The 26643-nt window shown below is 43.1% G+C and overlaps 2 protein-coding genes across 2 annotated transcripts; one reads left to right on the top strand and one right to left on the bottom strand.

The window, feature by feature from the left end:
* Nucleotides 1–2634: 2634 nt before the first annotated feature.
* Nucleotides 2635–8185, top strand: LOC139379546 (germ cell-specific gene 1-like protein). Its single transcript, XM_071122365.1, has 6 exons — nt 2635–2879; nt 6483–6665; nt 6750–6797; nt 7109–7261; nt 7450–7561; nt 7665–8185. Exons 1-6 carry the CDS (start codon nt 2684–2686, stop codon nt 8041–8043), a joined length of 1071 nt encoding a protein of 356 aa, XP_070978466.1. The 5' UTR covers nt 2635–2683; the 3' UTR covers nt 8044–8185.
* Nucleotides 8186–11579: 3394 nt separating this feature from the next.
* LOC139421757 (recoverin-like) lies at nt 11580–25832 on the bottom strand. Its single transcript, XM_071172880.1, has 3 exons — nt 25172–25832; nt 15733–15844; nt 11580–12456 (listed from the first exon to the last, which is right to left on the bottom strand). Exons 1-3 carry the CDS (start codon nt 25550–25552, stop codon nt 12368–12370), a joined length of 582 nt encoding a protein of 193 aa, XP_071028981.1. The 5' UTR covers nt 25553–25832; the 3' UTR covers nt 11580–12367.
* Nucleotides 25833–26643: the final 811 nt, after the last annotated feature.

The following is a 26643-nucleotide window of genomic DNA, read 5'->3' as shown; positions in this document are numbered from 1 at the left end:
CTCTGTCCCCTGTGTTGTCTCCAGACAATTATAGACATTAATAGGAAAATGTCAGGATTTGGCTTTGCACAGGGGGCATAACCTGTCCGGCTAGGATACTTACATTAAATATAACCCCACACCGATTGAGATGAGTGCAACAATTCAAACACAAACACTGTAATGACATGACATGGGATGGTGCCAAGAGTGGGTGAAAGTTGAGTTGAGGTTAGTCAAGAAAGGTAGAGGGGGGTACTAGGGAGGGAGGGAGACTGATATGGGAGAAAGTACAGTAACAGATGGACTTAGAGGGATTACATGGATTTGGGATGGGTCTGTGACACAAATTCCCAAGAAAGACAGAAAAAGGAGGAGTGTGGCGGGGGACTCACACTCGTCCTGGAGCATGAGAGAGAGTGGGAAAGGAGGATAAAGAGAGAGAGGAGCATCTGGCTGGAGAGGTAAGGGTCATAACTGATCATTCTGACAAAGGGGTATTAGAGTGAGGAGTAGTGCAGAGTACTTGGGTTAAACCAGGGATGACAAAAATCAAAAATACCAAAAAATGTGTGCAAAGTTATTGCTTGGTCAACATGAATGTCTCAGCATATCGGAGAGGACTGAGGAAAAATACGAAAGAGGATAGGAAGGAAAGATTGTGATGGAGGAAAATAAAAGACGGCAGTAGAAAGATTGCATTGTAGTGATGGATGTTGTCTCGAGAAAAATAGACCTCTGTAGTGAGGCAACGATGCAGTTTCGATTTGGTGCCAAATTTCAGGCTAAGAATTAGTAGTTCCTAGAACTGAGTAAGCTGTTAAGAGTTTGACATGGAGAAAAGAATGATGTACTTCCTGATGTGCTCTGTATGGTTGTTTATATGTCTTGTACTGTCCAGTCCTTCCTTTAAAAAATACAAAAATTGCAACTGAAATGACTGAAAGAGAATGTTGCTGTTGGTAACTGATTACAGGGAAAATCACATTTTATTGGTCTCATACACATTTTTAGCAGATGTTATTGTGGGTGTAGCGAAATGCAGGTATAGTGAAATGGCACCGGGTTTTTAACGTACTGTAGGTCATTTTGTGTTTAGCATTTTTTATTGTTGATTCATTGCCCATTTGTTATGTCAATGGATTTCAGTTTGACTGCTGCAGAATGTGTTGGGTATTAAACTTTATAATGGCCTATGTAAACAATACCTGCAAATCTGAAGCGTTTTTCACCAGACATAGCCGCAGGAAGTAGTTTGTGGGTGCGGGTTTTTGCCTGCGTTACAGGCGGCTATATCAGTCCACTAATACAGAACTAGTAAAACTAGTACTATTTTATTCAACTTTTTTTTTAATTCTGATTTTTCACGGGGTCCTGCAGCACACTCAGCACCCATACTTCCCACTGAGACTGACTTGAAGATTCTAGTGATATTACAGTGATCGGCAGTCATACTAACTGGTTAATCTGTCCTGTGTTAACATTGCAGGGATCGCACACAGTGTGAGAGAGAGACCAGGAGAGCGAGCCAGAGTGGGTTTCACACTAACACACCTAACACAAACAGATTAGAGCAGATTAACATGGATTATCAGAAAAATGATTTAGATCAGAGGTTTAACTAATGATTTCATTTAAAAAAGTAATCTGTACATTTTATTCCTTCCATATTTTTCCTCCTCTACTTTAAGTCGTGAGGAGGATGCCGTGAGAGGTAGAGGCAGGCCAGAACCTCTTAATCAGGAAGTAGTAAGTTAATAACGGGGTGCAGGTCACAGAACATTATGGATTACTAATACCTCCAGAACCATATGCAAACACACTGTGAACTCTTGGACCTGTACGACCCGTCACCCTGAGCATTACTGTGAGTAAGATATACTGTATCTGCCCTAAGATGTGATCATACGGAAAACACTTGTACGCCAAAGCAAAATGTATTCCAATAATCTCTCCATTTGATGATACGATTTACGGCTGGATCTGATAGTATCTGTTTCAAGTCTGTATAATCAAAACTCACTGTAGGACTAGAGTGAAAAGTTAGGCGACAGAGATCTAGATGGCATATCCGATAGCTCTCTAAAGTTTATGATGAAAGGCGGCTAGGGACTAGGGATCTATTGACTCCCATTACTGTTGAATGGTTAGAGTGAAGAGCCCTCGGGATCTATAACAGCATAAACCTTCAGTCCTGGTTGGACAGACATGTCCTCCTTCTGTCCCTTCTTTTCTCCTGGTGTGACCCCTCTCCTCTGTTCATTTGTCCATTCTGTCCATCTCTTATTTTCCATCCCTCTTTTAACTTGACAGAATCTTATGCAACTCTCTCTTTCCCCTTCTCTCTCTATTCTTGCTTTCCCTTTGTCCCCATTTTCTAATCTTTTCTCTACATTGTTTTTTATCTTGTCTTGTTTTTTTACTCTGTTCTTTCTTTTTGAAACTCTCTTTCACTGATTTCAATCACTGATCACCAGAACTGTCATCTTCTTCATCATCCTCTACATCACCATCACCAACAACAACTTCATCCTCACATACTGCTTTTGATACTTATATCCCATCTTCCTCCGTTTGTCCATCTGTCTTTCTTCATCCTCTTCTTCTCCTTCCCCTGCCTTGAGTCTCTACACACTTCCTCTCCTCCTGCCCTATCCCTCCTTCTTGACCTTCTCTGACCCTCTCCCCTCCTCCTGGTGTGGCCATGTTGGAGAACATGTCTCGTCGGTCCCGCTCCCTGCTGTCCCTGACCCTGACCACTCTGGCTCTGGCCCTGTCCATCCTGGCTCTCTGTACCTCCTACTGGTGTGAAGGGACTCACAAGGTGGTCAAACCTCTCTGCCTGTCTCCGGTCAAGATGAGGAACTGTGGGCAGAACAACAGTGAACCCTACACCACAGGTATGCCACCTACGTAACTAACTGTCACCTGTGTAATTATGATGTCATTTCCTGTGGCACTCTCAACAAACCCAGTGTCACCCTAACTTATTGACCCACCCCTCACTGTGATCATATGTATATCCTGTTACTGTCATCACTAGTCAGCCCTACGGATCCTACCAGCCCTAAGCTATTATCTAAACGTTTGGATGTCCAAGGGAGTCTGAACTGCATTCATTTGGTTCAAGTACCCATCTCAGTGTTAGACAAGTAGAAGGACAGTGTTTCACATAAGAATTACACAACTGTAACACCATGGTGACATCTGCCAGCCATTTATAACATGCTGTCTTCTGACTGTGTGTGTGTGTGAGAGAGAGAAAGTGTCTTCTGTATGTGTGCATGCTTGTGTGTGTGTGTTTGGTGTTATTCTGCCTTGCTCTTCATGCCCCCTTGGGTTGAAACCCCATCACAACCCTCATCCAAGTGCTCCCAAATGGCCAAACACCCAAAAGATGCCAGTCTGATTTTTTTTTACTCCAAATCAACTCTTTTCAATGAAGTCAGTTGATCATCCCAGCAGTACGTTCTGGCCACTTACAGTGGGGCAAAAAAGTATTAAGTCAGCCACCATTTGTGCAAGTTCTCCCACTTAAAAAGATGAGAGAGGCCTGTAATTTTCATCATAGGTACACTTCAACTATGACAGACAAAATGAGAAAAAAAATACAGAAAATCACATTGTAGGATTTTTAATGAATTTATTTGCAAATTATGCTGGAAAATAAGTATTTGGTCACCTATAAACAAGCAAGATTTCTGGCTCTCACAGACCTGTAACTTCTTCTTTAAGAGGCTCCTCTGTCCTCCACTTGTTACCTGTATTAATGGCACCTGTTTGAACTTGTTATCAGTATAAAAGACATCTGTCCACAACCTCAAACAGTCACACTCCAAACTCCACTATGGCCAAGACCAAAGAGCTGTCAAAGGACACCAGAAACAAAATTGCAGACCTGCACCAGGCTGGGAAGACTGAATCTGCAATAGGTAAGCAGCTTGGTTTGAAGAAATCAACTGTGGGAGCAATTATTAGGAAATGGAAGACATACAAGACCACCGATAATCTCCCTCGATCTGGGGCTCCACGCAAGATCTCACTCCGTGGAGTCAAAATGATCACAAGAACGGTGAGCAAAAATCCCAGAACCACACGGGGGGACCTAGTGAATGACCTGCAGAGAGCTGGGACCAAAGTAACAAAGCCTACCATCAGTAACACACTACGTCGCCAGGGACTCAAATCCTGCAGTGCCAGACGTGTCCCCCTGCTTAAGCCAGTACAATTCCAGGCCTGTCTGAAGTTTGCTAGAGAGCATTTGGATGATCCAGAAGCAGATTGGGAGAATGTCATATGGTCAGATGAAACCAAAATATAACTTTTTGGTAAAAACTCAACTCGTCGTGTTTGGAGGACAAAGAATGCTGAGTTGCATCCAAAGAACACCATACCTACTGTGAAGCATGGGGGTGGAAACATCATGCTTTGGGGCTGTTTTTCTGCAATGGGACCAGGACGACTGATCCGTGTAAAGGAAAGAATGAATGGGGCCATGTATCGTGAGATTTTGAGTGAAAACCTCCTTCCATCAGCAAGGGCATTGAAGATGAAACGTGGCTGGGTCTTTCGGCATGACAATGATCCCAAACACACCGCCCGGGCAACAAAGGAGTGGCTTCGTAAGAAGTGTTTCAAGGTCCTGGAGTGGCCTAGCCAGTCTCCAGATCTCAACCCCATAGAAAATCTTTGGAGGGAGTTGAAAGTCCGTGTTGCCCAGCAACAGCCCCAAAACATCACTGCTCTAGAGGAGATCTGCATGGAGGAATGGGCCAAAATACCAGCAACAGTGTGTGAAAACCTTGTGAAGACTTACAGAAAACTTTTGACCTCTGTCATTGCCAACAAAGGGTATATAACAAAGTATTGAGATAAACTTTTGTTATTGACCAAATACTTATTTTCCACCATAATTTGCAAATAAATTCATTAAAAATCCTACAATGTGATTTTCTGGATTATTTCTTCTCATTTTGTCTGTCATAGTTGAAGTGTACCTATGATGAAAATTACAGGCCTCTCTCATCTTTTTAAGTGGGAGAACTTGCACAATTGGTGGCTGACTAAATACTTTTTTGCCCCACTGTATGTGGCCTCTTCCCCTATTCTCCAAAGGTTTATGATACTGTACATATTTCATCTAACCTTTCAAACCTGGCTCCACATCCCTCATTGAAAACAACTTTTCTCTGAGCTGTAATCTGCTGTGTGTGAGGAATGCAGATGAATCCTGGGGTTTTGTTCTGTCCTCTCTGCTCCCTGGTCTGTATTGTGTATAATCCAGTGAGATTGAGATGAACACTTTATAACTCCATACATTAATCCAGTTAGAGATCTGTAGTGGTCAGTACGCACTGTAGCACCGCTAACCACAGCAGGAGGCTCACCTGATACACACGCTAACCACAGCAGGAGGCTCACCTGACACACACTTAGTAACACAGGTGGTTGATCCTGTCTGAGTTATATTATAAATACCTTAGTGTTGTAGACAATGGGGAATAGATTTGGGAGTAAATCCATTTAGAGGGATCCATCCAATGTGAGTTTTACTACAGAGATAGGAGCGACAAGCTGACCCAGTGTCATTCACAAGAAATGGGATGCGATTTTAATCAATTCCTACTGGGCATTCTACTCTCCCCAGAGAGCCCAACTCAGAACCCTTACAACAGAACCCTGTCCCCCCCAGAGAAAATATAATATTCTACTCTCCCCAGAGAGCCCAACTCAGAACCCATACAACAGAACCCTGTTTCCCCAGAGGAAATATAATATTCTACTCTCCCCAGAGAACCCAACTCAGAACCCATACAACAGAACCCTGTCCCCCCAGAGGAATTATAATATTCTACTCTGCCCAGAGAGCCCAACTCAGAACCCATACAACAGAACCCTGTCCCCCCCAGAGGAAATATAATATTATACTCTCCCCAGAGAACCCAACTCAGAACCCATACAACAGAACCCTGTCCCCCCAGAGGAATTATAATATTCTACTCTGCCCAGAGAGCCCAACTCAGAACCCATACAACAGAACCCTGTCCCCCCCAGAGGAAATATAATATTCTACTCTCCCCGGAGAGCCCAACTCAGAACCCATACAACAGAACCCTGTCCCCCCCCCCCCCCCCAGAGGAAATATAATATTCTACTCTCCCCAGAGAGCCCTACTCAGAACCCTGCCCCCCAGGAGGAAATATAATATTCTACTCTCCCCAGAGAGCCCAACTCAGAACCCATACAACAGAACCCTGTCCCCCCCCCCCCCAGAGGAAATATAATATTCTACTCTCCCCAGAGAGCCCTAGTCAGAACCCTGCCCCCCAGGAGGAAATATAATATTCTACTCTCCCCAGAGAGCCCAACTCAGAACCCATACAACAGAACCCTGTCCCCCCAGAGGAAATATAATATTCTACTCTCCCCAGAGAGCCCAACTCAGAACCCATACAACAGAACCCTGTCCCCCCAGAGGAAATATAATATTCTACTCTCCCCAGAGAGCCCAACTCAGAACCCATACAACAGAACCCTGTCTCCCCAGAGGAGAGATGAACTGGCTAAGATCCGCCAGAGACAGTTGGACAATGCTGTCCACTACATCTGGGAGACAGGAGAGGACAAGTACACCTTCAGATACTTCCACACGGGCTTCTGGGAGAGCTGTGAGAAACACGTTGATGGTGAGAAAGGCTACAAGCACACTTTACTTTTCTCTCTCACAAAAATTTGCAAACCGCTAATATTGTTCTAAATCTTTCCTCCAGGTGAGAAGTGTCGCAGCTTTATTGAGCTGACTCCTGGTGAAACACAAGGTGTGTTTCTCTCTCTCTCTCTCTCTCTCTCTCTCTCTCTCTCTCTCTCTCTCTCTCTCTCTCTCTCTCTCTCTCTCTCTCTCGTGTGTCTAGTTTTGCATTATGTTATTTTGAGGGCCTCCCATTGAAACAGTGTGTTTGGTTTTATTAACCTTGTGGGGACAAGGAAAAATACTATTTTAGGCTCAGGGGTTAGGTTTAGGGTTACAATTAGGGTTAGGGGGTTGAGGTTAGGGATAATAGGATTTTGAATGGGAATCAATTGCTTGGTCCCAACAAGGATAGTAAAACAGATGTGTGTGTGTCTCCAGGTGTGTTATGGCTATCGGTGATATCTGAGTTCACTTACATCGGTCTATTGGGAATGGGCTTTCTGTTGATGTGGTTGGAGTTGTTGTGTTCCCATAAGGAGATACACGCTCTCAAAATCAACGCCTATGCTGCCATCTGCACCGTACTGTCAGGTAATGCCTCTACTCCTTCCCTCCCCCCTCCCTCCCTCACCACCCTCCCTCCCTCACCTCCCTCCCTCCCTCTCTCCATCTCCAGACTTCACCTCTTTATCTCGGTCTGCCTCCCATCCTCTAGCCAAGATGTTCAGTTAAAGAATCAATGAAACAGTAAATCAATGCTTTTCTCTCTCCCCTTCCAGGTCTGATGGGGATGGTGGCCCACATGATGTACACCACAGTGTTCCAGATGACTGTCATCGTTGGCCCTAAAGACTGGAGGCCTCAGACCTGGGACTACGGCTGGTCATTCGCGTGGGTATTCATTCACACTCTTAGTAGTGAATAGTAGGGACACTTCTTTCATAGCCCTCTCTCTCTAATGACCCCTCCCCCTCTCTCTGTGGTCTCTCCTCAGCCTGGCGTGGATCTCCTTCAGCTGTTGTATGGGAGCTGCAGTCTTCACCCTCAACTCTTACACCAAGACCATCATCGAGCTGCGCCACAAACAGAGGCTCCGATTGGAGGAGACCCGCGCCGCCAGCCACGCCCCTCCATACGATGAGGTGGTCCCCGGGGGCGGGCTCTACTCTGTCAGCGGCCTATTGCAGTGCCCAGACGGGATGATTGACGTGGCGTGGGCGCCTGACGGGACTGTGATGGGGGTGGGGAACGGGGATGTACCAACTCTGGTGTTGGTAGGAGGGTGTGGGCCAGAGGGCTGTGAGGACTGTGAGAGAGAGATGGATGAGATGGAGGAGGCCATGGAGAGGGAAAGAGCTGATTCGCCCTGTTAATAAGTGATGGGTGGGGCTAAAGAGAACAGAGGAGGACTATGGGTAATGTAGTCACTTTACAGGTACAGTATATGCACCTTGAGCTCTCAAGATGGAAAGACTGAGACAGAGAAAGACTGGGACAGAGAAAGACAGAGAAAGACAGAGAAAGACTGAGACAGAGAAAGACTGAGACAGAGAAAGACTGAGACAGAGAAAGACTGAGACAGAGAAAGACTGAGACAAGAAAGACTGAGACAGAGAAAGAGTGAGACAGAACTTGATGGACATGGGACACATGAACTGTGTTGGCTGTAAGAGCTACAGTATCCCCTCTTTGACATTGAACAGAGATCACCTTGACATACATGGTTCGGGCTAACGCTCCTCACATTGTCATTCATTAATACAATAGTGCCTAATGGTAAGGGATTGTTATACAGTTTTGTTATACAGTATGTATGTAAATGTATCCATGTTAGAAATAGTTTTACCATAAGAATCCAATACTTTCTGAACTTTGTAAAACATGCTTTTCACTTCGTCTGAATGGGTCCCGTTCTGAATCTGTAAAATAAACAATAATCTCTGTCAATCTGAAGTGGAACTGATGTTATTCATGCAGTCTCAGCCCTCCTTCCCCCTCCTCTCCTATAGGAGACATCTGTCTGTGGTAGCTCTACTGTAGATACCTCTGTATTTCTCTATCTGTCTGTGGTAGCTCTACTGTAGATACCTCTGTATTTCTCTATCTGTCTGTGGTACCTCTACTGTAGATCTCTCTGTATTTTTCTATCTCTCTATGGGTAGCTATGCTGTAGATATCTCTGTATTTCTCTATCTGTCTGTGGTACCTCTACTGTAGATCTCTCTGTATTTTTCTATCTCTCTATGGGTAGCTATGCTGTAGATATCTCTGTATTTCTCTATCTGTCTGTGGTATCTCTACTGTAGATATCTCTGTATTTCTCTGTCTGTGGTACCTCTACTGTAGATCTCTCTGTATGTCTCTATCTCTCTATGGGTAGCTATGCTGTAGATATCTCTGTATTTCTCTATCTGTCTGTGGTATCTCTACTGTAGATATCTCTGTATTTCTCTGTCTGTGGTACCTCTACTGTAGATCTCTCTGTATGTCTCTATCTCTCTATGGGTAGCTATGCTGTAGATCTCTCTGTATTTCTCTATATGTCTGCGGTATCTCTACTGTAGATCTCTCTGTATTTCTCTATATGTCTGCGGTATCTCTACTGTAGTTATCTCTGTATTTCAATATCTGTCTCTGGTACCTCTACTGTAGATCTCTCTGTATTTCTCTATATCTCGATGGGTAGCTATGCTGTAGATCTCTATCTGTCTGTGGTGTCTCTACTGTAGATCTCTCTGTATGTCTCTATCTCTCTATGGGTAGCTATGCTGTAGATCTCTCTGTATTTCTCTGTCTGTGGTACCTCTACTGTAGATCTCTCTGTATTTCTCTAATCCCTCGATGGGTAGCTCTGCTGTAGATCTCTCTGTATTTCTCTATCTGTCTGTGGTAGCTCTACTGTAGATATCTCTGTATTTCTCTATCTCTCTGTGGTACCTCTACTGTAGATTTCTCTGTATTTCTCTATCCCTCGATGGGTAGCTATGCTGTGGATATCTCTGTATTTCTCTATCTGTCTGTGGTACCTCTACTGTAGATTTCTCTGTATTTCTCTATCTGTGGTAGCTTTACTGTAGACCTCTCTGTATTTCTCTGTCTGTGGTACCTCTACTGCAGATATCTCTGTATTTCTCTATCTCTCTGTGGTAGCTCTACTGTAGATATCTCTGTATTTCTCTATCTGTCTGTGGTCCCTCTATATCTCTGTATTTCTCTATATGTCTGTGGTACCTCTACTGTAGATTTCTCTGTATTTCTCTATCTGTGGTAGCTTTACTGTAGATATCTCTGTATTTCTCTGTCTGTGGTACCTCTACTGTAGATATCTCCGTATTTCTCGATCTCTCTGTGGTAGCTTTACTGTAGATATCTCTGTATTTCTCTGTCTGTGGTACCTCTACTGTAGATATCTCCGTATTTCTCGATCTCTCTGTGGTAGCTCTACTGTAGATATCTCTGTATTTCTCTATCTGTCTGTGGTACCTCTACTGTAGATATCTCTGTATTTCTCTGTGGTACCTTTACTGTAGATATCTCTTTATTTCTCTATCTGTCTGTGGTACCTCTACTGTAGATATCTCTGTATTGCTGTGGTACCTCTACTGTAGATATCTCTGTATTTCTCTATCTGTCTGTGGTACCTCTACGGTAGATATCTCTGTATTTCTCTATCTCTCTGTGGTACCTCTACTGTAGATATCTCTGTATTTCTCTGTCTGTGGTACCTCTACTGTAGATATATCTGTATTTCTCTGTGGTACCTCTACTGTAGATATCTGTGTATTTCTCTATCTCTCTGTAGTAGCTCTACTGTAGATCTCTCTGTATTTCTCTATCAGTGTAGATGAACGGGCAGAGACAAGTTAAAGAAGAATATTTAAGCCTTGAGACAATCGAGACATGGATTGTGTAAGTGTGCCATTCAGAGAGTGAATGGGCAAGACAAAAGATTTAAGTGCCTTTGAACGGGGGATGGCAGTAGGTGCCAGGTGCACCGGTTTATATCAAGAACTGCTGGGGTTGGTCCACCACCCAAGGACAGCCAGCCAGCCAACTTGACACAACTGTGGGAAGCATTCGAGTCAACATGAGCCAGGATCAATGTGGAGCACTTTTGACACCTTGTCGACTCAATATTAGGGGCTGGCCACCACTATGTGTGTAAGACACTGTAAATGAGCCGTCAGTTCAATCAATTCGCAAGCATAAGAGGACACAAAGCAGATTACATTTTTTGTGTCACCTTTATTTAACCAGGTAGGCCAGTTGTGAACAAGTTCTTATTTACAACTGCCACCTGGCCAAGATAAAGCAAAGCAGTGCGACACAAACAACAACACAGAGTTACACATAAACAAACATACATTCAATCACACAATAATTCCCTGCAGCTAGACAGAGACAAATAAGAGAGAGATGGAACGAGCGATAGAGACGGAAAGATTACAGAGAATTTGCTTCTCTCTGCTTTCCGATGTTGGACAGCAGATTATGACAGTAATCCCGAGTTGGACAGAGAGGAGGGAACGAGTGAGGAGGGAAGGGAGGAGTAAGGAGGGAGGGGGAGGAGGATGTGGGGGATAAGAAACAGCCTTGGAAATAAATATAGGAACACGGACACAACTGTGCACGCACAGGCACGCATAATACATTATAATACACACACATATTTTCATGTCGTCAGAAAATCCATCTGTAAATATGATCAAAAACGTAAGACCCTTGTCCTTTGTTTGTGAATCACATATTTGAATACATGAAGTCACTGTTTGGACAATAGGAACCATATAGAAACCTTACTATTCTTACTGAAAACCGACTATTTTTAGGTCACGGACTAATTTGTGGGACATCAAGGACACACACACACACATGCACACACACACAAAATGATTTGCAATACACAGAATTTATGAGAAAAGTTTTAATCCACCATATGCAGCGTATAACTCTTTGATTAAAACAATAAGCTAATTGCAGGATAAAATCTAAAAGCCACCATCACAACCATGCAAATTCCTAATGAAAAGGTTTGTTATTCTACAGATGTTCAATCTTTTCTTTTCCCAAATACCTGTGTCTGAACTGTTATCATTTATCACATTTACACACTTCAAATTTCCTTCTACAGCAACACCATTTAGAGCTTCTTAGAATGATGAAATGTATAGAATGAACAATGGTTACCAAATGATCAAGTCCATGAGTATTCAGGACACTGCAAAACACTAGACCACCATTACTTTTTCACAATCATCTCACAGTACCAAAAAGCTATTGTAACTTCAATCTGATAGGAAAACAGCATTTAGCAGGGATGTTGTATCAATATACAAACAAATAAATATACTTGTGCCTCAATGTTTCTGTCGTGTTTATATTGCATCAAACACTAATTACAATAGTGGCCGTCTACCTTCATATTTATCACATCTACCTTCATAAAACAGCCTCAATCCAATAGGCATACATGCACAGACAGACATACTTTAACATACTTTTACTTTGACATACTGATACTTTATACTTTAACCAACATAAACCCCTACTTTCTTAGAAGGTACAGTGAAGACAATTAAGACACCGCCATACAAGAGTATTTACACAGAAGAGAAAGACAGGACACTAGAATACAATGACAAAGAGGAGAGGTAGAAATAGTGTGTGAAGGAGAAAGAGGGAAAGAAGAAGGGATGACTAGTCAGTGATGGGTTCGTAGTGGATGAGACGCATGGCGTTTTCGTTCTCCGTCACCCCCTTGATGAACTCTCCCTCTGCCAACCGGTCTGAGAGACAGAGAGAAATTGTAAAATGATTAGTGTTTGACTCCATACTGTATGTGTACTGCATATACCATCTGTCATTAGTTCTTCAACAGTACATACTGTATGTGTACTATATATACCATCTGTCAGTAGTTCTTCAACAGTACATACTGTATGTGTACTATATATACCATCTGTCAGTAGTTCTTCAACAGTACATACTGTATGTGTACTATATATACCATCTGTCAGTAGTTCTTCAACATTACATACTGTATGTGTACTGTATATACCATCTGTCAGTAGTTCTTCAACATTACATACTGTATGTGTACTATATATACCATCTGTCAGTAGTTCTTCAACGTTACATACTGTATGTGTACTGTATATACCATCTGTCAGTAGTTCTTCAACATTACATACTGTATGTGTACTGTATATACCATCTGTCACTAGTTCTTCAACAGTACATACTGTATGTGTACTGTATATACCATCTGTCAGTAGTTCTTCAACAGTACATACTGTATGTATACTATATATACCATCTGTCAGTAGTTCTTCAACAGTACATACTGTATGTGTACTATATATACCATCTGTCAGTAGTTCTTCAACAGTACATACTGTATGTGTACTGTATATACCATCTGTCAGTAGTTCTTCAACAGTACATACTGTATGTGTACTATATATACCATCTGTCAGTAGTTCTTCAACGTTACATACTGTATGTGTACTGTATATACCATCTGTCAGTAGTTCTTCAACAGTACATACTGTATGTGTACTATATATACCATCTGTCAGTAGTTCTTCAACAGTACATACTGTATGTGTACTGTATATACCATCTGTCAGTAGTTCTTCAACAGTACATACTGTATGTGTACTATATATACCATCTGTCAGTAGTTCTTCAACAGTACATACTGTATGTGTACTATATATACCATCTGTCAGTAGTTCTTCAACAGTACATACTGTATGTGTACTATATATACCATCTGTCAGTAGTTCTTCAACAGTACATACTGTATGTGTACTATATATACCATCTGTCAGTAGTTCTTCAACAGTACATACTGTATGTGTACTGTATATACCATCTGTCAGTAGTTCTTCAACAGTACATACTGTATGTGTACTATATATACCATCTGTCAGTAGTTCTTCAACAGTACATACTGTATGTGTACTATATATACCATCTGTCAGTAGTTCTTCAACAGTACATACTGTATGTGTACTATATATACCATCTGTCAGTAGTTCTTCAACAGTACATACTGTATGTGTACTGTATATACCATCTGTCAGTAGTTCTTCAACATTACATACTGTATGTGTACTATATATACCATCTGTCAGTAGTTCTTCAACAGTACATACTGTATGTGTACTATATATACCATCTGTCAGTAGTTCTTCAACATTACATACTGTATGTGTACTATATATACCATCTGTCAGTAGTTCTTCAACAGTACATACTGTATGTGTACTATATATACCATCTGTCAGTAGTTCTTCAACATTACATACTGTATGTGTACTGTATATACCATCTGTCAGTAGTTCTTCAACATTACATACTGTATGTGTACTGTATATACCATCTGTCAGTAGTTCTTCAACATTACATACTGTATGTGTACTATATATACCATCTGTCAGTAGTTCTTCAACGTTACATACTGTATGTGTACTGTATATACCATCTGTCAGTAGTTCTTCAACATTACATACTGTATGTGTACTGTATATACCATCTGTCACTAGTTCTTCAACAGTACATACTGTATGTGTACTGTATATACCATCTGTCAGTAGTTCTTCAACAGTACATACTGTATGTATACTATATATACCATCTGTCAGTAGTTCTTCAACAGTACATACTGTATGTGTACTATATATACCATCTGTCAGTAGTTCTTCAACAGTACATACTGTATGTGTACTGTATATACCATCTGTCAGTAGTTCTTCAACAGTACATACTGTATGTGTACTATATATACCATCTGTCAGTAGTTCTTCAACGTTACATACTGTATGTGTACTGTATATACCATCTGTCAGTAGTTCTTCAACAGTACATACTGTATGTGTACTATATATACCATCTGTCAGTAGTTCTTCAACAGTACATACTGTATGTGTACTGTATATACCATCTGTCAGTAGTTCTTCAACAGTACATACTGTATGTGTACTATATATACCATCTGTCAGTAGTTCTTCAACAGTACATACTGTATGTGTACTATATATACCATCTGTCAGTAGTTCTTCAACAGTACATACTGTATGTGTACTATATATACCATCTGTCAGTAGTTCTTCAACAGTACATACTGTATGTGTACTATATATACCATCTGTCAGTAGTTCTTCAACAGTACATACTGTATGTGTACTGTATATACCATCTGTCAGTAGTTCTTCAACAGTACATACTGTATGTGTACTATATATACCATCTGTCAGTAGTTCTTCAACAGTACATACTGTATGTGTACTATATATACCATCTGTCAGTAGTTCTTCAACAGTACATACTGTATGTGTACTATATATACCATCTGTCAGTAGTTCTTCAACAGTACATACTGTATGTGTACTGTATATACCATCTGTCAGTAGTTCTTCAACATTACATACTGTATGTGTACTATATATACCATCTGTCAGTAGTTCTTCAACAGTACATACTGTATGTGTACTATATATACCATCTGTCAGTAGTTCTTCAACATTACATACTGTATGTGTACTATATATACCATCTGTCAGTAGTTCTTCAACAGTACATACTGTATGTGTACTATATATACCATCTGTCAGTAGTTCTTCAACATTACATACTGTATGTGTACTGTATATACCATCTGTCAGTAGTTCTTCAACATTACATACTGTATGTGTACTATATATACCATCTGTCAGTAGTTCTTCAACAGTACATACTGTATGTGTACTGTATATACCATCTGTCAGTAGTTCTTCAACAGTACATACTGTATGTCTTTGCATTTGGTTCAATGAGATGTAAAATGTTCTGTGGAAAAAGCCATGTTTTGGTAGGGAGTGAATCCCCAGGTGGCTGCTGTGTGTGCATACCCTTAAACTAAAGGGCAACTCTCCTGTAAGAAATCACATGATGAACCATGTAATCTATGTAAGCTGGATGGACGTCCTACAGCTGCTGAGCAAAGAACATAATGACATAAAACCTTTCCTCTCATTACCACAACAACGCAAGTCACAACAACCTACTGTGTCTCTTACCGTTGTCTGGTTTCTCAAAGTATCCCCACAGTTTGTTGGCTCTCTTCTCTGGTGTATTCTCGTCGGCCGGTAACTTGGGCAGATCTTCCTTGGGGATTAGCTTAAAGATGGCCTGAGAGTGAGTGAGTGAGTGAGTGAGTGAGTGAGTGAGTGAGTGAGTGAGTGAGAGTGAGAGTGAGAGTGAGAGAGAGAGAGGAAATAGGGGGTAGGGGGAGAGAGAGAGAAGAAAGGGAGGGTAGGGGTTGAGAGAGAGAGAGAGGTGGTAGAGGAACAGATCAAGTAAGATTGCATAGACTTATTTTACATTATATATATACAGTACTAATCAAACATTTGGACACACCTACTCATTCCAGGGTTTTTCTTTATTTTTCTACACTGTAGAATAATAGTGAAGACATAAAAACTATGAAATAACACATACGGAATTATGTAGTAATCAAAAAACTGTTTATTAAACAAATTGAGATATATTTTATATTTTAGATTATTCAAAGTAGCCACCCTTCGCCTTGATGACAGCTTTGCACACTCTTGGCATATGTGTCCCAACTTTTGACTGGTACTGTATCTACAAGTTCAGAATACTGTATATTTCATATGATCTGCTGACAAGCGTTTACATGTAGTTACAGTATCATTTAGTTGTTGCCTGCAGCCTCTCATCATAGCCTTAACATGGGTCTGTGTGCCAACATTGGTTGGTGCCTTGCAATGCCCAATACATGTTTTTTACAGCTCGTCTGAAGGGAACCAATTTGACCATTAGAGGAACCCATTTGACCACTAGAGGAACCCATTTGACCACTAGAGGAATCCATCTGACCACTAGAGGAACCCATCTGACCACTAGAGGAACCCATTTGACCACTAGAGGAACCCATTTGACCACTAGAGGAACCCATTTGACCATTAGAGGAACCCATTTGACCACTAGAGGAACCCATTTGACCACTAGAGGAACCCATCTGACCACTAGAGGAACCCATCTGACCACTAGAGGAACCCATTTGACCACTAGAGGAACCCATCTGACCACTAGAGGAACCCATTTGACCACTAGAGGAACCCATTTGACCACTAGAGTAACCCATTTGACCACTAGAGGAACCCATTTGACCACTAGAGTAACCCATTGGACCACTAAAGTAACCCATCTGACCACTAGAGGAACCCATTTGACCACTAGAGGAACCCATCTGACCACCAGAGTAACCCATATGACCACTAGAGTAACCCATCTGACAACTAGAGGACCCATTTGACCACTAGAGGAACCCATTTGACCACAAGAGGAACCCATCTGACCACTAGAGGAACCCATTTGACCACTAGAGGAACCCATTTGACCACTAGAGGAACCCATCTGACCACTAGAGGAACCTATTTGACCACTACAGGAACTCATCTGACCACTAGAGGAACCCATTTGACCACTAGAGGAACCCATTTGACTACTAGAGGAACAGATCTGACCACTAGAGGAACCCATTTGACCACTAGAGGAACCCATCTGACCACTAGAGGAACCCATTTGACCACTAGAGGAACCCATTTGACCACTAGAGGAACCCATTTGACCACTAGAGGAACCCATCTGACCACTAGAGGTACCCATTTGACTACTAGAGGAACCCATCTGACCACTAGAGGAACCCATTTGACTACTAGAGGAACCCATCTGACCACTAGAGGAACCCATTTGACCACTAGAGGAACCCATTTGACTACTAGAGGAACCCATTTGACCACTAGAGTAACCCATTGGACCACTAAAGTAACCCATCTGACCACTAGAGGAACCCATTTGACCACTAGAGGAACCCATCTGACCACCAGAGTAACCCATATGACCACTAGAGTAACCCATCTGACAACTAGAGGACCCATTTGACCACTAGAGGAACCCATTTGACCACAAGAGGAACCCATCTGACCACTAGAGGAACCCATTTGACCACTAGAGGAACCCATTTGACCACTAGAGGAACCCATCTGACCACTAGAGGAACCTATTTGACCACTACAGGAACTCATCTGACCACTAGAGGAACCCATTTGACCACTAGAGGAACCCATTTGACTACTAGAGGAACAGATCTGACCACTAGAGGAACCCATTTGACCACTAGAGGAACCCATCTGACCACTAGAGGAACCCATTTGACCACTAGAGGAACCCATTTGACCACTAGAGGAACCCATTTGACCACTAGAGGAACCCATCTGACCACTAGAGGTACCCATTTGACTACTAGAGGAACCCATCTGACCACTAGAGGAACCCATTTGACTACTAGAGGAACCCATCTGACCACTAGAGGAACCCATTTGACCACTAGAGGAACCCATTTGACTACTAGAGGAACCCATCTGACCACTAGAGGAACCCATTTGACTACTAGAGGAACCCATTTGACTACTAGAGGAACCCATCTGACCACTAGAGGAACCCATTTGACCACTAGAGGAACCCATTTGACCACTAGAGGAACCCATTTGACCACTAGAGGAACCCATCTGACCACTAGTGGAACCCATCTGACCACTAGAGTAACCCATCTGACCACTAGAGGAACCCATTTGACCACTAGAGGAACCCATTTGACCACTAGAGGAACCCATCTGACCACTAGAGGAACCTATTTGACCACTACAGGAACTCATCTGACCACTAGAGGAACCCATTTGACCACTAGAGGAACCCATTTGACTACTAGAGGAACAGATCTGACCACTAGAGGAACCCATTTGACCACTAGAGGAACCCATCTGACCACTAGAGGAACCCATTTGACCACTAGAGGAACCCATTTGACCACTAGAGGAACCCATTTGACCACTAGAGGAACCCATCTGACCACTAGAGGTACCCATTTGACTACTAGAGGAACCCATCTGACCACTAGAGGAACCCATTTGACCACTAGAGGAACCCATCTGACCACTAGAGGAACCTATTTGACCACTACAGGAACTCATCTGACCACTAGAGGAACCCATTTGACCACTAGAGGAACCCATTTGACTACTAGAGGAACAGATCTGACCACTAGAGGAACCCATTTGACCACTAGAGGAACCCATCTGACCACTAGAGGAACCCATTTGACCACTAGAGGAACCCATTTGACCACTAGAGGAACCCATTTGACCACTAGAGGAACCCATCTGACCACTAGAGGTACCCATTTGACTACTAGAGGAACCCATCTGACCACTAGAGGAACCCATTTGACTACTAGAGGAACCCATCTGACCACTAGAGGAACCCATTTGACCACTAGAGGAACCCATTTGACTACTAGAGGAACCCATCTGACCACTAGAGGAACCCATTTGACTACTAGAGGAACCCATTTGACTACTAGAGGAACCCATCTGACCACTAGAGGAACCCATTTGACCACTAGAGGAACCCATTTGACCACTAGAGGAACCCATTTGACCACTAGAGGAACCCATCTGACCACTAGTGGAACCCATCTGACCACTAGAGTAACCCATCTGACCACTATAGGAACCCATCGGACCACTAGAGTAACCCATTTGACCACTAGAGGAACCCATCTGACCACTAGAGGAACCCATCTGACCACTAGAGGAACCCATTCGACCACTAGAAGAACCCATTTGACCACTAGAGGAACCCATTTGACCACTAGAGGAACCCATCTGACCACTAGAGGAACCCATTTGACTACTAGAGGAACCCATCCGACCACTAGAGGAACCCATTTGACTACTAGAGGAACCCATTTGACCACTAGAGGAACCCATCTGACCACTAGAGGAACCCATCTGACCACTAGAGGAACTCATCTGACCACTAGAGGAACCCATTAAAACACTCCTGTGTGTCAGTGTTTACCAGTTAGCTTGTCTTGTCTTTTCTAATATTCACTTTCACTTACATTATCTTTGGAACTACATCAATTGGCCACATTATTTAAAGATTTGACCTACGTTAATTGAATGCCTGTTTAGAAAATTTCCTGGGACACATCATTTCAGCTCCCTGAGTCAGATATGTGTTCTGCCCTACCAAGCACAAGAGCAGTAACTGCTTATAGAGTGAAACTGAGAAAAATCACTTCAAAGTTTTAAATATTGTCCAGCCAAGTGAATTGTAGGCAGATAATTGGAGTTTTGGTTATGTGTTGTTTTACTGTGAGGTTATTTTTTAATCATATTGACCCTGACCTCTGACATGACCTTTGGCCCTAGACAGGGTTCAGCCTTCTTGCTTGGTACACCCACTGGAATAGTTTTCCACGACAACTGATTTTTTACACAAACTTGTGTTCATAGATTTACACTACACTACACGACAGAGCCATGCAATCTCTATATACAAACATTGTCAGTAGAATGGCCCAACTGAAGAGCTCAATAACTTTCACCGTGGCACCGTCATAGGATGCCACCTTTCCAACAAGTCAATTCATCAAATTTCTAGCCTATAGAGCTGCCCCAGTCAACGGTAAGTGGTGTTATTGTGAGGTGGAAACGTCGAGGAGCAACAAGGGTTCAGCCACAAAGTGGTAGGCCACACAAGCTCACAGAACGGGACCGGCTAGTGCTGAAGCACATAGGGCGTAAAAATGGTCTGCCCTCAGTTGCAACACTCACTGACCGAGTTCAAAACTGCATCTGGAAGCAACGTTTGTCGGAAGCTTCATGAAATGGGTTTCCATGGTCGTGGAGCCGCACACAAGCCTAAGATCACCATGCGCAATGCCAAGCATCAGCTGGAGTGGTGTAAAGCTCGCCGCCATTGGACTCTGGAGAGGTGGAAACGCGTTCTCTGGAGTGATGAACCACGCTTCACCATCTGGCAGTCTGATGGAAGAATCTGGGTTTAGTGGATGCTAGGAGAACACTACCTGCTCGAATGCATAGTGCCAACTGTAAAGTTTGGTGGATGAGGACTAATGGTCTGGGGCTGTTTCATGGTTTGGGCTAGGCCCCTTAGTTCCAGTGAAGGGAAATCTTAATTCTATCTTAATTCTACAGCATACAATGACATTCTATATGATTCTGTGCTTCCAACTTTGTGGCAACAGTTTGGGGAAGGCCTTTTCCTGTTTCAGCACAACAATGCCCCCATGCACAAAGCGAGGTCCATCCAGAAATGTCAAGATCGATGTGGAAGAAATTGACTGGCCTGCACAGAGCCCTGACCTCAACTCCATCAAACACCAACATCAGTGCCCAACCTCACAAATGCTATTGTGGCTGAATGAAAGCAAGTCCCAGCAGCAATGTTCCAACATCTCGTTGAAAGCCTTCCCAGAAGAGTGGAGGCTGGTATAGCAGCAAAGAGGGGTCCAACTCCATGATCTTGGAATGAGATGTTCGACGAGCACGTGTCCACATACTTTTGGCTATGTAGTGTGTTTGTATGTGTCATATACTGTAGTAGTAACCACAGCCCAAAGCTCAGTGAAGCCAAGGTAAAAAGCAGACTTGAGTGATTGTTGTTACTGCTTTCTGTCCTTGGATTCACATTAACGTTTTCCAATTACTGCAAATATGAACCCCCCATTTTCTCCAAAACACAACACAGTGGAGGCAGGATATTTGTCCAGGTGACAAAGCATGCAGTTACTGCTCTTTTGATTTGTAGGGCAGGTGATGCCACCTGCATGAAGGAATGACCTGCAGTATGTATTACACACATATCATGGGCTATTTGGCCAATCAAGTGCTATTTCAAAATTAGGTGATTATGCAATGATAATCAAAATCTAATAAATCCACTGTAATAACAGATTCTAGACCTATGATGTAAATGATCCACATTAAAGTCAATAGTCAATCAGGGGCCATCTGAGTGTAACTTTAGAGTCAGGCCTTAAAGCTGTGACCCACATAGAGACAGGAACCACTCATCTCTCACACTTAAAGCATCCAGATTAACGTGGATTATCGCCAAGACCCAGGCCACAGGCCAAACACCAAGATGTCCTCCTCCTTTTCCCCCCTCCCTCCCTCCCAGCTCCCTCCCTGTTTGGTTTAGGCTGAGTATTTCCTAAGGTTAATTTAGTGTTTTACCCCCTAGGCCTAATCCTAGATTGGGATTGGGTGAAGTGATCCTAGATCTGTGCCTAAAACTAACTTTTACCATAGGGGGGTTGGCTTGGCATGCTATTCAGTACAACCTACATAGTACAGCCAGTTCCCCGTTGCCCTGACAACTATAATCTTGACGAGAATAAACACATTTTGGTGCCAGTACGGTACAGTAGCACTGGGGAGAGGTGGTGCTATACATGCCCACTGGCAATCTGCCAGGGACAGACAGAAAGACAGACAGAGACAGGCTGTATGTGTAATGTATGTGTAATGTATGTGTAATGTTTACTGTTGATTTTTATTGTTTATTTTGTATATTATCTACCTCACTTGCTTTGGCAATGTTAACACGTTTCCCATGGCAATAAAGCCCCTTGAATTGAATTGAATTGAAATTGACAGGCTCATCTCAGGGCAAAGGTACTGGACACTATTTACCTCCCCATCCCTCCCAATTTGCCCATGAGCCTGGCCTGCCTGTCTCTCAGTCTAAACCCACAGCCAGGCCTGCCCGGTCCCTGTCTCTCAGTCTAAACCCACAGCCTGGCCTGCCCGGTCCCTGTCTCTCAGACTAAACCCACAGCCAGGCCTGCCCGGTCCCTGTCTCTCAGTCTAAACCCACAGCCTGGCCTGCCCGGTCCCTGTCTCTCAGACTAAACCCACAGCCTGGCCTGCCTGGTCCCTGTCTCTCAGACTAAACCCACAGCCTGGCCTGCCCGGTCCCTGTCTCTCAGTGTAAACCCACAGCCTGGCCTGCCTGGTCCCTGTCTCTCAGACTAAACCCACAGCCTGGCCTGCCCGGTCCCTGTCTCTCAGTGTAAACCCACAGCCTGGTCTGCCCGGTCCCTGTCTTTCAGTCTAAACCCACAGCCTGGCCTGCCCGGTCCCTGTCTCTCAGTCTAAACCCACAGCCTGGCCTGCCCGGTCCCTGTCTCTCAGTGTAAACCCACAGCCTGGCCTGCCTGGTCCCTGTCTCTCAGACTAAACCCACAGCCTGGCCTGCCCGGTCCCTGTCTCTCAGTGTAAACCCACAGCCTGGCCTGCCCGGTCCCTGTCTTTCAGTCTAAACCCACAGCCTGGCCTGCCCGGTCCCTGTCTCTCAGTCTAAACCCACAGCCTGGCCTGCCCGGTCCCTGTCTCTCAGTCTAAACCCACAGCCTGGCCTGCCCGGTCCCTGTCTCTCAGTCTAAACCCACAGCCTGGCCTGTCCGGTCCCTGTCTCTCAGTCTAAACCCACAGCCAGGCCTGCCCGGTCCCTGTCTCTCAGTCTAAACCCACAGAATGGACAGATTTGATGATTAAGATGATTGTTAACTAAGAAACTTCCTGCACAGTTCTCACAGCCACTCCTACACGTCTACTTATCTATCTACAGTAGTGTAGTGGGATGTAAACGCAAGTAAATACGTTTTTTTGCATGACAGTTTGTCCACCGTTTGGTAAAAAATGCATTGAAAGTTTAGAGGTGTTACTTTTTCACAGCAACCGGCTATTTAACCACCTATTTTCCCCCACAACACCCATGTTCACATTTCTGAGCTAATATGTGTATCAACACCGAAAGAGATGCCATCACAATATCAACCTCAACCCGACACCTCTAAAAACGATAGCATCCATGTGTTACGTTGGTTGACTCTGCCCTAAAGGTTGCAGTTGGGATAGAAAAAGGCTGATAGAAATTACACTTGGTCTTGGCCAGTGTTGCTCAACATTGATCCTGGGCCAGGACACCCACTAGGTATGCTTGATTTCACTCCAGCTCGGCATCACTTAGGCTGCGTTTACACAGGCAACCCAATTCTGATATTTTTGTCAGTATCAGCTCTGAAAAAGATCTTCTGTGAAAAGATCTGACGCGTTTGATCAAAATACAAATTAGTGTGAAAAAGATCAGAATTGGGCTGCCTGTGTAAACGCTGCCTAAGATGCTAATTAATGTATCCCCTTAGAACCAATGAGATAAATGACGTTGAGAGTAAACTATTTTAGAACTACTATATTAAGACAAATGGTGGTCTGCCAATTCAACTAAGCCTTGTTAATGGGAGTAATTGGTAAACAAAAAAATCAACTGCATACAGGGGGTTAAATTGAGAAACCCTGTTCTAGACAACATGGGCTGTGTTCACAAAGGCAGACCAATTATAACCTTTTTTACACCAATTGGTCTTTTGACCAATCACATCAGATATTTTCACATCGGCTCTTTTTCAGAGCTGATCTGATTGGTCAAAATACCAATTAGTGGAAAAAATATCTGAAATGAACTGCTTATCTAAACGCAGCCATAATTGGTTATGTGTGTTACTTTGTTAGTTGATTATCTACAGACTACATACTTTAGGCCCCGAATAAGCACAGAAGCATGGGGACCACAGTAAGTACAGTAGCCTACATTTTCTGGATGCTAAATCATTAATCTTGTGGATTATCAGGAAGGATTGGGTGGCTGAAATGGGCAAGAGCTCTACATTAGCTAATTGATGATTAGGACTGGAACCTACCGCAGGACAACCTCCTGCGGTAGGTTCCAGTCCTAATCATCAATTAGCTAATGTAGAGCTCTTGCCCATTTCAGCCACCCAATTGCACCTTAATTGGGGAGGACGGGCTCGTTGTAATGGCTGGAGCAGACTAGGTGGAATGGTATCAAATACATCAAACACATGGTTTCCATGTGTTTGATGCCATTCCATTAACTCCTTTCCAGCCACTCCTATCTACATGTACAAATTACCTAAACTAACCTGTACCCCGGCACATTGACTCGGTACCGGTACCCCCTGTATATAGTCTCGTTATTGTTATTTTATTGTGTTACTTTTTATTATTTTTTACTTTAGTTTATTTGGTAAAAATTGTCTTAACTCTTCTTGAACTGCATTGTTGGTTAAGGGCTTGTAAGTAAGCATTTCACGGTAAGTTGTATTTGGGTGCATGTGACAATTAAAGTTTGATTTGATTATTATGAGCCGTCCTCCCCTCAGCAGCCTCCAATGGGACCTACAGCCGAGGAAAAGAAGGTCACTTTTGACCATTGAATGACTTCTGATGATATACAATATATAGACAGGACCTACATTTAAGAAAAGCCATATTCCCAGTACTCCATAATTTGTTCTCCTAAAAAAGCCTAAAAAAATGTTATGGCTATTATTTATTTTTTTGTCAATTTGGAGGTGACCCACTTTTCCCATGCCGCATGTAAATGGTAGAAACATCTGCTCCTTTGTATGCCTATGTCCACAAATTTCCCCTTGTCCCATCTTCAAAATGATCATCACCATCATTGATTGTTGTTGTAAGAAGGTTCTCCTACCCAGTGGTTCAAGGTTAGAATCCGTCCTTGATCTCTCACCTGGCAGATGACTTCCACTTCTGTCTTGGTGATGTATCCGTTCTTGTCCACGTCGAACAGTGAGAAGGCCCACTCCAGCTTCCTCGTCGTCTTCCCACTGGAGGTCATGTGCAGTGCAATGATGTATTCCTTGAAGTCCAGAGTGCCGTCCTCGTTGGTGTCGAATGAACGGAACACATGCTGAGCGTAGGTCTTGGCTTCGCTATCGGGGAAGAAGCGCGCGTAGATCGTCTCGAACTCCTCTGGCGAGATGCGTCCGGTGGGACACTGCTTCTGGAAGTTCTCGTACCACTGGCACAACTCGTTCTCCGTGAACTTGGTGTTGAGCTTCAGGTCCTCCAGGATCTCCTTGGAAATAGCACTGCTCTTGGCGTTCCCCATCGTATTAGCCTGTACTGGGATCTCTGAGTTATGGGCGAAGGCTCTCTGAAGTAGTGCCTTTTTGAGTCACCGATCCGTCTTTTATTTGGGTAAAATCCTCTGTTACTGTGGATGTTCCTTTCCTTACGTTGACTCAGCTGTCCCGTTCAAAGATTCCTGAAATAGTTACAAATAGATATTGTCCAACAAGCACAGCACAATCAGATCTCTACAATGACTGAAGTGTTACCCAGTGTACCACTAGGAACCATTCATCAACAAAAGCCTTCACTATCAGGGAGAAAGAACAGAGAGGGAGGCAGAGCAAAGAGACATGACTTACCTGTGTCAGCAGTAGAGAGAGTATGAAGTGATGTGTTAGGAATGAACTGTTGTCATTCTGATGGGTGACGTAGATAGATAGATGGAGTAGGGAAGGAGGGGGGTGGAATTAGACTGCTACCTTTGGCGACTGGGTTAATTCAGTTAATTCAGGATTTAAGGTGTCTGAGCTTTCACTCAAATTAACTTTAGTTTCCATATTCTCTTTTGCCAAACCATCTCTATTCTTGTTGGTCTGTGTGTCGGCCAAGGCCCTGTTATCATTAGAGATTACATTTCTCAATAAGAGCCTAATCCTAACTTTAGATACGTTTACGTAACTCAAACCTAATAAAAATCAATGCAGGATTTACTTGAAAGTACAAGTTAGGTACGAGACTTCAAGTGAGAATTTGTCTTTGCTTGGTTATTACCACATGACCTAGCCAGGAGAAACATTGGATCATAGTACAGACATTGGATCATATGTCACGCCCTGACCTTAGTTCCTTTTTATGTCTCTATTTTGGTTTGGTCGGGGCGTGAGTTGGGGTGGGCATTCTATGTTGTGTTTCTATGTTTTCTGTTCTATGTGTTTGGCCTGGTATGGTTCCCAATCAGAGCTGTCTATCGTTGTTTCTGATTGAGAACCATACTTAGGTAGCCTTTTCCCACCTGGTGTTTGTGGGTAGTTGTTTACTGTTTTGTGTTTTCACCGTTCAGGACTGTTTCGATTTTCATTTCTTACATTCACTTTGTTATTTTGTATTTTCGTGTTCTGGTATAATAAA

Source organism: Oncorhynchus clarkii, chromosome 2 (genome assembly GCF_045791955.1).
Source record: "Oncorhynchus clarkii lewisi isolate Uvic-CL-2024 chromosome 2, UVic_Ocla_1.0, whole genome shotgun sequence".
Lineage (NCBI taxonomy): Eukaryota > Metazoa > Chordata > Actinopteri > Salmoniformes > Salmonidae > Oncorhynchus > Oncorhynchus clarkii.
Note: the sequence above shows the minus strand (reverse complement) of the source record. Positions and strands in the feature narration are given on the sequence as shown.

Coding starts and splice junctions, on each gene's coding strand:
- LOC139379546 (XM_071122365.1), top strand. CDS start 2,684: ATGTTGGAGAACATGTCTCGTCGGTCCCGCTCCCTGCTGTCCCTGACC. Junction 6,798..7,108: donor GACTCCTGGTGAAACACAAG/GTGTGTTTCTCT, acceptor GTGTGTCTCCAG/GTGTGTTATGGCTATCGGTG. Junction 7,262..7,449: donor CATCTGCACCGTACTGTCAG/GTAATGCCTCTA, acceptor CTCCCCTTCCAG/GTCTGATGGGGATGGTGGCC.
- LOC139421757 (XM_071172880.1), bottom strand. CDS start 25,552: ATGGGGAACGCCAAGAGCAGTGCTATTTCCAAGGAGATCCTGGAGGAC. Junction 15,845..25,171: donor AAGTGGAAGTCATCTGCCAG/GTGAGAGATCAA, acceptor ACTCACTCTCAG/GCCATCTTTAAGCTAATCCC. Junction 12,457..15,732: donor CTTTGAGAAACCAGACAACG/GTAAGAGACACA, acceptor TCTGTCTCTCAG/ACCGGTTGGCAGAGGGAGAG.